We start from the raw sequence: 14,205 nt of genomic DNA on the forward strand, positions 1-14,205 counted from the left end.
TGTGTCCCTAACTGAATTTCTTTCTTGGTTTGTGTTGAACCTTAAGCACCTGAGATAAATGATATCTAGACAAACTAGTTAGTCCACATGGTTTGTGTTGGACGTCAGCCACCAAAATCGATTATAGAAAATGATTAGGTCCATTTTCCTTTTACTAGTGCCTCCCAGATCAAGAAACCACCAATCAGGATCCCGGACTCGAGGGACGTGGACCCAGTCTCGTGGCGCGCCAGATTGCTCCGGTGCCCCGGGCAGAGCTGGTTTTTGCCATGTTTTTTCATGGAGCTACGGCTATCGGGCCTTTTGGGGCTATGAAAGGACCCCTATGGTGACCTCCTTCAGAAAACTCCAATCACTCCAAGAGCATACACAACTCCGACATTTTGCGATGACGTAGTTTAATGATTCTAGTGAGATCCAAGTGCTGTTTTGAGCTGTTTTCTTGTGACACTTATGTTTGCGCTCTCGTGTGTATTAGTTATGCATGCATGGTTAAATAGTTAGTTGTTAGTGCATATTTGTGCTATAATTGTTACATGACCGAGAAAGTAGGTTGATATTAGCTCATATATTGGCAATGGAGTTAGTTTGTTGCTGTTGTTATATTACTTAGAAAGCTTCATGAGGTATATAGGTATTTCAAATGCAGTTCTTAGTTGTATTGTTAAATGTTTGTAGGTTTTTATAATTATTTACATTGTTGTAGGTAAAATGCCAGACATAGTGTGGGAGGATGGAGAGAAGATTGGTCAAGATTTGAAATGCAAGTATTGTCATGAAGGGAAAAATGGTGGCAGTGCTACTTGTTTCATGGAGCATTTAGCACATCAAAAGAAGGATGCCATGAATTATCCATTCGTTCCTCTTGAAATAAAGAAATTCTTTACTCGTGAGCTAGACAAGACAAAGGAAAAGAAGAGGCAGAGGATTCAGCAGAGGCAATGTGCAAATGAAGAAGTAAGAACTCATTATGCCGAAGAACAAGATGATGATTATGATGCTGAACTTCAGTCTGCACTACATCAGTCTCGACTCTCGAGAGGAGCATGAGTTCAGTCAAAAAGCTGGTGCATAGTATGATAGGGATGGTGGATCTAGGTCGAGTTAGCGGGCACCGCAAGGATCTGGCCCACTGCCTAAGATGTTTAGAAGGACTCGGTCACAAGTTCTAGAGCAGGTTAAAGATTACAGTCTTGGTGTAAGCTGTGGACCACGTTAACAAAGGATAGACACTGGTCCATGGACGAGTAAGGATACAAGGTCAAGAGAGATTCTTGGTAGGGCTTGGACTAATGCTTGTCATGCCATTGATATTCGTAGTAGATAGGTGGATAACTCTTACTTTATGGCAGCAATTATTGAGAGTAAAAAACAAGGTCAGAAAACATGGAGTTTGACACACTCGTTCTTAATAATTTATCCTAACTATCTCTAGCAGGTTACTCATCTCTATACCTATATTTAAACTCTATTATGTAAATAGTGCAGTCTACATAATAGAATAATAAAAACAGTGTTTTAGATAAACTATAGATAGATTGATAGATTGATGAACATGGTCTAAAAACAAAATGAGACAGCCTGACATGCCTTGTGGCCTTCCTTGTCTTGTCTCGACGCCCCGCTCTGGCGCTCTCCATTCCGTGACGCTGCTGCTGCAGCAGCGCGCGATTAAAAAATAATAAGGTCAAAGCCGCTGCGCCGGCAGGCGGCAGCGACCAACCCCACCAATTTCCGAACCCAACTCAACCCCGAGGCCCGCGCCCTCTCCGCCCGGCGCAGCGGCTGCGAGCTTGAAGCCGTCACCGCCCCCGCCGCCGAGGCGAACTCGAAGCTGCCTCCGCCACGGCGAGCTCGAGCCATTCCTGCGTTGCTGAACCGCCCCCGCCGTCTTCCTTGAAGAGAGAGAGAGAGAGACACACACACAGAGGGAGGGAGGGAGGGAGATTTGCTTCCTCCTCCTGCGCCGCTCCATTTTGAAATCGATCCCGTTCGTTTCGGTTGCCTTCGGCCTCGGCGGTGGGTCCTAGACTCCTAGGTAGCTCGGTTGTTGTTTCTACGATTCACCTCGTTTTTATTACGTTGTTGATTTGGTCCACCGCAGTGGAGTCGTGGAATCAGGACGCCAGGCGCGTTGCGTGAGGTTGGGGATTGTAATGGTTGCCTAGCATAGTTGCTCAGTCCTCAGCTGTAGTTCAGGAGCAACTGTTCCTGCTCCCTTGTTGCCGTTCCACCTGGGATCGTGTTGGGATCGATCACAAACCGAACAATTGTCGGCAATCTGTGCTTATTTACCTCCAATTCTAATTTCATGGACTTAGATTTGCTCAAAGCTTCACACTAATAAACAAATCAGGCAGGGATCTGAAATGGTTAGGCATAGTCACATGATTGAGGTTGATGCACATATCTGAGTGTTAATAAACTTGTTCTCAGGACTGGCACGCTGGCTGGGTAGTTTATCATTTATCTTCACAGAAGGAAGTTTCTCTATTGGAACTTTAGCATACACGGGGGTCAGAATCTCAAATTTCCACCTGATAATATTCCTTCAATACTCAATAGTATATTAGTATGCTAATCTAGTTCACTACTTTATTAATCTAATTTCATCCATTCTGTTGGAACAAGTTTAAAGTCAAAGGGATCATCCCTCACTTGTAAATCAAATCCAGTACTTAGTTCATGTTTCCTTTCAGTATCTCTTAGCTGTGTTTTAGAATTCTAGTTCATTAGTGCTGATGTCCTGTTGAGAAGATAATCGTATGCCATATTTGAAGTGAATAACTAATCACTTTCCTGTGGTAAATTCAGATTCATGAGAAACTCGCATCTCACACTAATATTCTAATTCAGCAATTTGTTATGAGCTCCAGTCTGTTGGAACAATATCAAAGCCAAAGGAATTATCCTTCACCTAAAATTCAGATCTTAGTTAGTCTATACTCTATTTGATTAATCTGTTGTTTATGTTTTCAACATCCAGCTTATTATGTGATACCTTGTTCATAAGATCACCGTGTACTGCAATGATCCAATTCATTTGAAGTGATGCTTAACGATTTTCTATGTTCAGGTTCATGAGGGGTTCAAGAATGAATCCAGGTGACCGTAGAACGCGGAGCACGATGACGATAGTAATTGTGATGGGTTTATCATGCTTCTTTTACATACTAGGTGCTTGGCAGAAAAGTGGGACAGGAAGGGGTGATAGCATAGCTCTGAGAGTTAACCAAGAAACTGACTGTACAATCTTGCCAAATTTGCACTTTGAGACCCATCATACCATAAGTGGCGCTAATCCATTGATCATGTCCAATAAAATGATTGAGCCATGCCACATCCGATACAGTGACTATACTCCTTGTCAAGACCAGAACCGAGCAATGGCCTTTCCTAGACAAAACATGACATACAGAGAAAGGCATTGTCCTGTAGAGAATGAGAAACTGCATTGTCTCATCCCAGCACCAAAAGGATATGTCACCCCTTTCTCTTGGCCCAAGAGCCGTGACTATGTTCCATATGCAAATGCTCCGTATAAGAGTCTGACAGTTGAGAAAGCTGTTCAGAACTGGATCCAATATCAGGGAGATGTGTTCAAATTTCCAGGAGGAGGAACAATGTTTCCCAATGGAGCGAATGCTTACCTTGATGAACTTGCATCCATCATCCCACTCGCTGATGGCACTATCAGAACTGCACTTGATACTGGATGTGGGGTATGCTCTCTCACCAGATCTTGTTATATTTTACTCCCTTTAAGATGTGTCTTATATACTTCATAGTTTATAGTTCCAAGGCATTTAGATATTGATCTTTTTAGTAAGACTTATCTTCATTTTCTTGTAAACTAGCCTTAATTACTTTGATCCATCCATAGCTGGGAGTAACAGTTCTGACCACATACAGGTTGCAAGCTTCGGAGCTTATCTAATGGACAGAAATGTATTAACCATGTCATTTGCACCCAGAGATTCACATGAAGCTCAGGTTCAATTTGCGTTGGAGCGAGGTGTCCCTGCAGTAATTGGAGTACTTGGAACTATAAAGGTCCCATACCCCTCTAGATCTTTTGATATGGCTCATTGCTCACGCTGTTTAATCCCATGGGAGTCAAATGGTGAGCAGTAAAACTATCCATATTCATAAGAGTTAAATATCTGAGTCAACCTTTACCATTACAGATGTAAATATGCAATGACTAATGAGTTATATTATTTTTCTTCATGCAGGCGGTATGTACATGATGGAAGTAGACCGGGTTTTGAGGCCTGGGGGTTATTGGATACTTTCTGGACCTCCCATCAATTGGAAGAAATACTACCAGTCATGGAAAAGGTCTAAACAAGATGCAGAGGAAGATCAACATAGAATTGAAAATATTGCAGAAATGCTTTGCTGGGATAAAATCTTTGAGAAGGATGATATTGCTATTTGGCAGAAACAAGGGAATTCATATTCATGTCATCAAAAGGATGGTCATGCTAGCAAGATGTGCAAAGTTCAAGATTCAGATGATGTCTGGTATATCTTCTGTTTATACGAAGTTATGAAGTCAAGCTTTATTTTCTTTCCTATTTCCAAGTGAACTTGACTAAACCATAATAATTCACAGCTACAAAAATCCTCATAAGAGAATTCATATAAAACAATTTATGTTTTTTACACACTGGAAAAATATAGGATGAATAATTGATTGCCTTATGTAGGATAGGGTAAGTTGAGATAGTGATTGCAGAAATTACTACTTGTTCACAGTGGAAGAACCTGCGCTTCTTTTCTGTCATCATTTGAAGCTTGGGCAATCTGTTCTGTTTTTATCCTCTAATTACATCAGTTTTAATTTGTGTTTCATTTTTGGTTTATAATTTAGGTATAAGAAATTGGAATCTTGTATAACACCTCCTATAGAGGCAGCACAGCTAAAGAAGTTTCCAGAGAGACTATCTGCCATTCCTCCCAGAATTCTGGAGGGTCAGGTCCCAGACATAACAGAAGAAGTCTATGAGGAGGATAATAAGTTGTGGAAGAAGCATGTTAATACTTATAAGAGGGTGAACAAGCTGATAGGTTCTTCAAGGTACAGGAATATTATGGACATGAATGCAGGCCTTGGAAGTTTTGCTGCAACTCTTCATTCTTCCAGTTCCTGGGTAATGAACGTTGTGCCCTCTATATCAGAAAGGAACACTCTTGGTATCATATATGAGCGAGGTCTGATTGGTATATACCATGATTGGTGAGCCTTATGCTTCTGCCATTCACTGTCGAATGAGATGCTGATGTTTGGGAACTGATCTCATGTTTTTTTGCAACGTTGCACTGTTGGCAGGTGCGAAGCCTTCTCAACATACCCTAGGACATACGACCTGATACATGGCAATGACATCTTCAGTTTATATCAGAACAAGTAAGTGTTCTCTGTTCATTCTTCTGTGTTGGTTATGCAAAGGCAAATCGTATCTTCTGTTAATATGTTTGTGTCAAAATCGGTAGGTGTGATGCAGAAGACATTCTTCTGGAGATGGATAGGATTTTACGGCCAGAGGGTGCAGTCATACTGCGGGACAATGCCGATGTACTGAACAAGGTTAGAAGTATGGTGGCAGGAATGCGGTGGAAGTCCAAGTTACTAGATCATGAGGATGGCCCGCACGTTCCCGAGAAGATTCTGATTTCAGTGAAAGAATATTGGGTTGGCAGCGAGGAACAGAACAGCTGATAGGTACAGAACCATGTTGATGCTGGATGCCAGCCTCTTTCCCTGATGCGATCCCCTGATGCTGTTTTGTCGGTTAATAGATTTTGTTCATACTGCATACGTACAGTACTAAAGACCCTTAGATGATCGGGACATACCTGGATTTTTGCTGTGCATATATAGTAATCAGAGCGTTAAGTGAACTGTTGGCGATTTGCCAAGGCATATTGTAGTGTAGGCAAAAGTTCGTTTGAAAAACATGTAGGTACGAGACAACTTAGTCGCTACTTTGCCCAGAGATTAATTATACAGATGCACGCAAGAAGTTTTTTGTGATTTCGTATATGAACATTATCTGTTGATAATGCATGAGATTATTTCTTTGAGTGTTTGTCTGATTGACCTGACAAGAGGTCACAAGGATTGAATTCTGCTTCAGCTGCCCTGCTCCGCTCGCTGTTCAATGGATAAGATAGGGAGACAGGGCTGGACAAAATATCGTGTATCGTGGGTTTGTTCGGCTCGTTTTAATGTTGTCACGAGCCGAGGTATTTGTTAACGAGCTAGCTCGTTAGCTTGAACGAGTAACCATTTGTTAAAAAAACAAAGGCCACACTTGTGTTGATGAAGTGATAAACTCTTAGTTTGGTGTTGGATTAATGTGGTATGTGAAATTATGAGTATTATTACTCTATTTTAGTGTTAAATTGATCTAGAACTCACTAGTAGTTGATTATATTGTTTGAATAATATGTACATTATTATTTTTTTGTTGTGGCTCGTGAGCTAAACGAGTCAGCCGTAAACGAGCTGAGCCGTGCTAGTTCTTTGGCTCGATTCCTTAATGAGCCAAGGCGGGCTGACTTGTTACCTTAACGAGTCAGCTCGAGCTTGGTTGAGTCGAGCTGGCTTGATATCCAGCTCTAGCATAAGATATAGTGAGTTGGTAGCAGAATAGCAGATTGATATTGAGGTAGCGGATCATTGATAGCGCGAACGCTAATACTATCTACAACAACTTTTCTATCCTCATATCCATATTCAAACTCCACTTTACGAATAATGCAATCAATAGTGCAGAATAGTGTAAAACAATGCTTTTAGATAAAATATGGGTAGACCTGTCTAAGTTTTAATACGAGCGTATGTTAATTAAAATAAATTTAAACATACTTATAATGAATAATAGGTATAAAATGTACTCAGTTTTGATTTGCATACTTAAAACTAAGAAAAATATGGTGCCCCATACAAATCAGATATTAGAGTTATAAATAAAATAAATTATGAGAACCATAAATAGTTCATAAGATCATTTTCCATTATTATTATTATAAAAAAGCAACATCATGAGTCTCATGGTCACTTAAATCACATGTGAAGTGCTCTAGGATCATTAATTTATTACACGTCATACCACGCTATTGCGACTGCTACAAAAAAATGTGGGCAGCTATAGTGGTTCGCTAAATAATGACCGTTAAGTTTTGACTTGGTAAATCCAGTCCGCTCTACATCGCAGTACATTGGTTAGTGCACGTCTTGAAAAAGCCTGGAGTCTTGAAAGCCTAAAATTTTGAGGGGCTTTAATTATGACCAGATGAGTGTCCATGTGTTGCAACGAAAACATATAATAACATACTCTTTCCGTCTCGAAATATAAGACATAGTAACTTTTTGTTTTTGTCCCATGATATAAGGTGTGTTCTCTCTATGCACACATATATCGATACAATGATATAGAGATAATTAAATATATTTCTTGGTCTTTGAATCAGAATTGGTTACGCCTTATATACTAGGACGTAAGGAGTAATAACTTATGTACAAATGTCTCAACGAGAATATATAATACCACGATAACTTGTGTACAAATGTGTGTTATACTATTATGAGAAAATGTTTTGTAATTTATTTATGATCTTAGTCATACATAAATTTTGTTATTTTAATATAACTATTTTACGATTACATAGTTAGAGTTAGATGTGTACATTGCACGGTATATAAAATAAATTATCTGGGATGGAACCGGGCGAAGAAGTCCCTATGAAAAGAAGAAAAAACACAATCGATTCCTCGCGGCGTCTAAATAATTATCTAGGCTAATTACACGTTCACACCTTAGCTTTCCAACCACTGTAGCACAATCAGTCTCTAGGATAAACGAGCAATGAGCCTAACGAACCGCAACACTGATACCTTCAAGACGGGCTGCAGCCTCAACTCCTTCAGCACCACTGCATTAGAAAATCAATCACCAGGAAGTTTTGGCTAGACTAATAATCATCATGCCCACTGTTGCTGAGCAGTGAGCTAGTGTCAGCGTTAAAAGCCCCATCGACATTAATTTTCAAAGTACCCTGATATGGCGGGGTCCAGCTCTTGCATAAGACATGGTATTAGCTCAGGACTTTGCGCCTGCTGTAATCAACCTACTGTTGTCGGACAAGTGACAGAGAGTCCATATATCGGGTTAGGAAAACAACTGAACCATGCAACGTATCTTGCCTTTAGCTTCTAAAACATTATTTCAAACTAACCGGTCACCCAGATGAGCATTAAGAAATTTAGAAAGAAGCAAGGTTAATGCCTCGTAAGAAAAAGTAAAAAGTAATAGCAGGTCATGATTCAGGCACATGGATTGCATATTTTCATGGATTGCATATTTTCATGTACTCCTATCTAAAGGATGACAGGTTTACAAAGCCCTGTACAGCAAAGTACAAAATATAAGGCATGCAAACATGGATAAGTATTTGACATATTATTTTTTTCCTTCTCGATTGCGCAGGAGAACTGTACGTCATTATATTAAGAAGAGAAACGAACACAGAAAACACAAGAAAACAAGGGCCTCCTCACTGTGGCCAAAAACAAAAATACATGAATGGATCCACAAACACATTTGCAGTATCTGTTAGAGGTACCAAACCAATTGGTCAAGTTAACAAGCATGTACTATCATACACGCATCTACAGCAGAATCTAACTTGATTAAAACAAAAATGTTGGAGTAAAAAATATGCATTATTGGATTGTTTACTGATACTAAATGCTAAACAGAGAATTACCATAATTGATTAGCACATGCTATAGCAGCCACACATTCACATCTCGTGAAAAAATATGGTTTAAAATTTTTGGCCAACCCCAAAAGGAACATAGAGTAAAATAAGAGAAACCCCCACACCAGATCTATAACCTTCTCATCATGCAAGATATCAGGAGGCTCCTAAGCTTGCTGGCTGTCATTTTAGATGGAAGAAAATTCTGCTTGTATAAACCTATGGGAAACGTTGCAGCAAGATAGTCTTCATAACAGCTACATACAAAACGCAAATTTCAGAAATCAATAAAAAAATGTATTAAGGAATTAATAAAATCAACAACAAACTAAACATTTTCACAAAAAAATGATTGATCACATATATTAGGTGTGCACGCGTTACAACGACATACAAAAATTTTCGACAAAATGTTAGTGCACAGCTAGGGCTCGGTGTGGCTCGTTACGTGACTGAGCACGACTCATGTACTCAACGAGCTGCAAAAGGAGGTTCGGCTCAGCTTAATACTGGCTCGCGAGCTGCACATTTGAAAAATAATATTGCATTATATAGTGAATTAATAGTCTATAAATGTGAAATAAATAATCATCACAACATTACAAGTAATCCAAATTATAATGGTCATATATCCATCATTAAAGACTAAAAAATGAGTTAGATATCTATAAAATTATTCAATATTCATTATTATTGTATAAGTTGATTAATTTTGTACGGCTCCGCTCATTGCCCCAACGAGCTCGAAAACCTGGCTCGGCTCGTTCGAGCCTCGTAAGCCGCTCCGAGCTTTAGTCGGCTCGCGAGCTTCGAGAGTTTTTTTTTTCAGCGCTATGCACAACAATTTAAAAAACGAACATCACATATATTATCGACCTTAATATCTCACAAACTTACGTCTCACTGATCGAGAAGCAAACTGAGGCAGTTGCTTTTGGTTCCTTCTTGTGGGAAGCTGAGAGAATCAAAATACCATTTTAGGCTAAACTCGCATGAATATTTTACAAGCATCGTGTTCTCTGAATGTAAGGATTTAACATAATAATTTTATAACCAAACAAACCACAGATCGAGGAGACCGAATATCTATGAAAAAAACATATATTAGAATTGAACTACGACTATTCACACGAACTTGTATTATGGATATTTACGAACTTGCCAGCCAAACTCGCACTAATTTCGACAATAGAGGAACCAAATCAGCATACATACATGTAATTAAACAAATTATGCCAACAAAAAACGACAACTAAATATGTTGAACGCGAGAATGAAATGGTCCGAGTTGGTGGACGGTATGTTCAGGGTTTTAGGCACTAGCCCGATGGCTACTATATTATGTAGGACAACTCTACGACGCCTCTATTTTGCATGTACTCCATTTTTTTAACATCGAATGGAGTGAAAATGACGGGAACCGAGCAACTTAACTTCAGAAGGACCAAGTACTAATGCCCAAAGAACTGAAAGGCAGTCAGAAATGTCTGTCACACACGTGTTTATACGTACTTGATTCCTATATTTCCAACAGTATTATTGTAAGTGATGTGCACATTAGCAAGAGACAGAAAAACAAAAGAAAAAATGAATTCTGATCGAAGAACGTGCACTCGTGCAGGACGTACGGAGCCGTTGCATCGAAGGAGGAGTAGGGCTCTGCCACTCGATCGAGCTAGAGCTGGACAAAATACTCGTAGCTCGTGAGCTCGCTCGACTCGTGGTCAGCTCGGCTAAGCTCATTTCAATTTTATCACGAGCTGAGCTAACATCTCAGCTCGGTTCGTTAACGAGCCAGCTCGATACGAGCTCGAGCCAGCTCATTAGCTCGAATGAGCTAGCATTTATCTGTAAAACAAAGCTTATACTTATATTGGATCAATTAATAAGTGATGAACTATGTTAGTTTAGGGTTTAAATGATGTGATATATAAAATTATGAGTATTGTTAGTCTTTTCTAGTATTAAATTAGTATAAAATTAACTAGCAATTGATTATATTATTGTATATATACATGTATACTACTTTTTGTTGTGGCTCACGAGCTAAACGAGCCAGCTCGAGCTCGCAAACGAGCCGAGCTGGTTCTCTGGCTCGGTTGCTTAACGAGTTGAGCCGAGCCAGCTCATTTCCTTAACGAGCCAGCTCGAGCTCGGTCGAGCCGAGCCGAGCTGGCTCGATATCCACCCCTAGCTCGAGCAAAACATGTGCACCGACGTGCGTGGAGCAGCTGAGGGTGAGACGGCGATGGAACCTTCAAACCCGGCGTGCAGCCGGAGCCGTACGCGCGGCCAGTGTCTCGCGAAAGCGACGCCTTTCGCCTGTGGTCTTGATGCTGTGGTGAGGCGCCTCCGCGTCGTCGCTAGAAGGCAGGGGCTCACTCAGGGCTGATTTGGTGACCAGGTATCACGGAGGATTGGAGGGGATTGAGAGAGAAATTAGTTCATTTCCCCTCAATCCCTCCAATCCCCCTGTGATCTACTTGTCACCGAATCAACTCTCATGGTGGCCGCCGACCGGACGGGTTAGCCACATACAAGGTCCTCATCTGACTAGAGGCGCCGATGGCGAGCCGACGACTGCATATATGAGTGATAATGAAAATAAGATATCAATATGGTGCTTTCTGTAATTATGTGTAAATCTGTATTCTGTGTGCCAGAATTTTGATATGCAGATTTTGAAGTACATTTTGAGGCATACAAAATTAGATATAAATAACACATTCCTAATGCAGGAAAAAACATCTAGATGGGTGCAAAAAGAGTATTATCAATACAAATGCAACAAATCAGTGAAGACACAGTAGCAAGGGCATATAAAAAACTATTGTCGGGGACCATAATTAGGGGTACCCCCAAGACTCCTAAACTCGACTGGTAACCACCATCAGCACAAAGCTGCAAAGGCCTGATGGGCGCAATTCAGGTCAAGGTTCCGTCCACTCAAGGGACGCGATCGCGCCTCACCCGAGCCCAGCCTCGGGCAGGAACAGTAGACCAAGGCAGATTCACGCCTCGCCCGAGGGCATCCTCAAGTAACGGGCGCACCTTCGACTCGCCCGAGGCCCAGCTCGGGGGCAGGCTTCGCAGTGAAGCAACCTTGGCCAGATCGCCGCGCCAACCGACCGCATCGCAGGAGCATTCAATGCAAGGATCGCCTGACACCTTATCCTGACACGCGCTCCTCAGTCGACAAGGCCGAAGTGACCGCAGTCACTTTGCCCCTCCACTGACTGACCTGACAGGAAAACAGTGCCGCCTGCACTGCTCCGACTGTTGTGCCACCCGCCAGGGTGAGGCTGACAGCCGCCAAGTCCAACCTCAGGTGCCATAGGAAGCTCCGCCTCGCCCGACCCCAGGGCTCGGACTCAACCTTGACCCCGGAAGAGGATCTCCTCCTCGCCCGACCCCAGGGCTCGGACTCCACCTCGACCTCGGAAGACGGTCTCCGCCTCGCCCGACCGCAGGGCTCGGACTCCACCTCGACCTCGGAAGACGGTCTCCGCCTCGCTCGACCCCAGGGCTCGGACTCAACCTCGACTTCGGAAGATGGTCTCCGCCTCGCCCGACCCCAGGGCTCGGACTCAACCTCGACCTCGGAGGAGTCACCGCCTCGCCCGACCTCGGGCTCGGACCGACCATGCCACAGGGGGGTACATCATTACCCTACTCCTAGCTAGCTCAGGCTACGGGGAACAAGACCGGCGTCCCATCTGGCTCGCCCCGGTAAACAAGTAATGATGGCACCCCGCGTGCTCCATGACGACAGCGGTTCTCAGCACCCTACGGAAGCAAGGAGACGTCAGCAAGGATCCGACAGCCCCGACAGCTATGCTTCTACAGGGTTTAAGCGTTCCTCCGACGGCCACGACATCACATGAACAGGGCACCAACACCTCTCCGACAGCCACGTCGGCATGTACATAGGGCTCTGGCTCCTCTCTGCTAGACACGTTAGCACATTGCTACACCCCCCATTGTACACCTGGGCCCTCTCCTTACATCTATAAAAGGATGGTTCAGGGCCCTCGTACGAGAAGGTGGCCGCGCGGGAGAACGGGCTGACGGACAGTCTCTCTCTCTCTCTCTCCCTCGCGAACGCTTGTAACCCCCTACTGCAAGCGCATCCGCCCTGGGCGCAGGACAACACGAGCCACGGTTCCCCTTATTGTTCCCCCTTGTGTTCCGTCTCACGCCGACCCATCTGGGCTGGGACACGCAGCGACAATTTACTCGTCGGTCCAGGGACCCCCCGGGATCGAAACGCCGACAGTTGGCACGCCAGGTAGGGGACTTGCTGCGTGTTGACGAACAGCTTCCCGTCAAGCTCCAGATGGGTAGTCTCCATCAACCTCTCCAACCCAGGATGCTGCTCCGTTTCGGGAGTCTCGAGTTCATGTCCCTCGACGGCAGCTACGACATGGTACTCCTTCCTTTGCCGCGCGACAACGACAATGGCGGCCGTCAGCCCGCCCGCCGCCGACGGAATCGACGACGTCTTCCCCGCGTGGTGGAAGAGCACCATCCGGGTCTGTCCCGTCACCTTTCCCGCCGCAGGAGGAGGAGGCGGGGCAACCATGGCCAAGCAGGAGGTGGCACCTCGTTGGCTGTCGAGCGAGTCAATGACGCCGGCGCCCCAGCGGGGGACACGTCGGGCGTCGACCTCGCGTTTGAGACGAAGACGGGCGTCGTTCCCCCGCAACACGCCAACCCCAAGCGGACGGATGACGCCAGCACGCTCGCGAAGGACTTGCTGGGCGTTAGCCTCGTACCTGAGATCACGGTGCAGTCCGTCCCCGACGCGACTCCGTCACCATCCGTCGATCAAGAGGTACCTTCCGTTTTCCACCCTGTGCCTTTTAGATTCAGCTTCGATCCGCCAAGCGACCCCGCTTCGGTGGACGCTTTCATAAAGGCATATCCAAACCTTCTGGGGTATCATATGTGGTCAACCTGGGACTGACTGACGGCCGTCTCGACCTACGGGCCCCCGGGTTCTGAGGAAGATGACGAGCCCGACTATGGTTGGGATTTCTCCGGGCTCGATAACCACAGTGCCATGCGGGACTTCATGACCGCATGTGACTACTGCCTCTCCGATTGCTCCGATGGTAGCCACAGCCTTATCGACGAGGACCATGGCCCAAGTCGCGAATGTTTCCACGTCGATCTAGGGGGTCTCGACGAAGACAACCACCTTGGTATGCCGGAGGACGGTGATCCCCCTAGGCCTGCGCCTCGCATTGACATCCTTCGGGAGCTAGCTGTGGTCCCAGTCCCTGCGGGGGGTCAGGACGCACAACTCGAGCAAATCCGCGAGATGCAGGCTAGGCTCGTCGAGGAAGCAGGACAACTTGTGCAGCTCCGGCAGAACATCGAGCAGGAGTGGGCAGGCCGAGCACCGATCGGAGAAGCGCGTCATCTGCCCCA

The 14,205-nt window shown here is 44.2% G+C and overlaps 1 protein-coding gene across 2 annotated transcripts; it reads left to right on the forward strand.

The window, feature by feature from the left end:
* Positions 1 to 1,623: 1,623 nt before the first annotated feature.
* LOC103637686 (probable methyltransferase PMT2) lies at positions 1,624 to 6,090 on the forward strand. 2 transcript variants are annotated; one of them, XM_008660316.4, is made up of 7 exons: positions 1,624 to 2,019; positions 3,077 to 3,722; positions 3,913 to 4,123; positions 4,236 to 4,527; positions 4,877 to 5,242; positions 5,336 to 5,413; positions 5,500 to 6,090. In XM_008660316.4, the coding sequence occupies exons 2-7, from the start codon at positions 3,081 to 3,083 to the stop codon at positions 5,723 to 5,725; spliced, it is 1,815 nt and encodes a 604-aa protein (XP_008658538.1). In that variant the 5' UTR covers positions 1,624 to 2,019; positions 3,077 to 3,080; the 3' UTR covers positions 5,726 to 6,090. The 2 variants fall into 2 exon arrangements, with proteins under 2 accessions (XP_008658538.1, XP_008658539.1); XM_008660317.4 differs by having other exon boundaries at positions 1,642 to 2,038.
* Positions 6,091 to 14,205: the final 8,115 nt, after the last annotated feature.

This window comes from Zea mays, chromosome 1, assembly GCF_902167145.1.
Source record: "Zea mays cultivar B73 chromosome 1, Zm-B73-REFERENCE-NAM-5.0, whole genome shotgun sequence".
NCBI lineage: Eukaryota > Viridiplantae > Streptophyta > Magnoliopsida > Poales > Poaceae > Zea > Zea mays.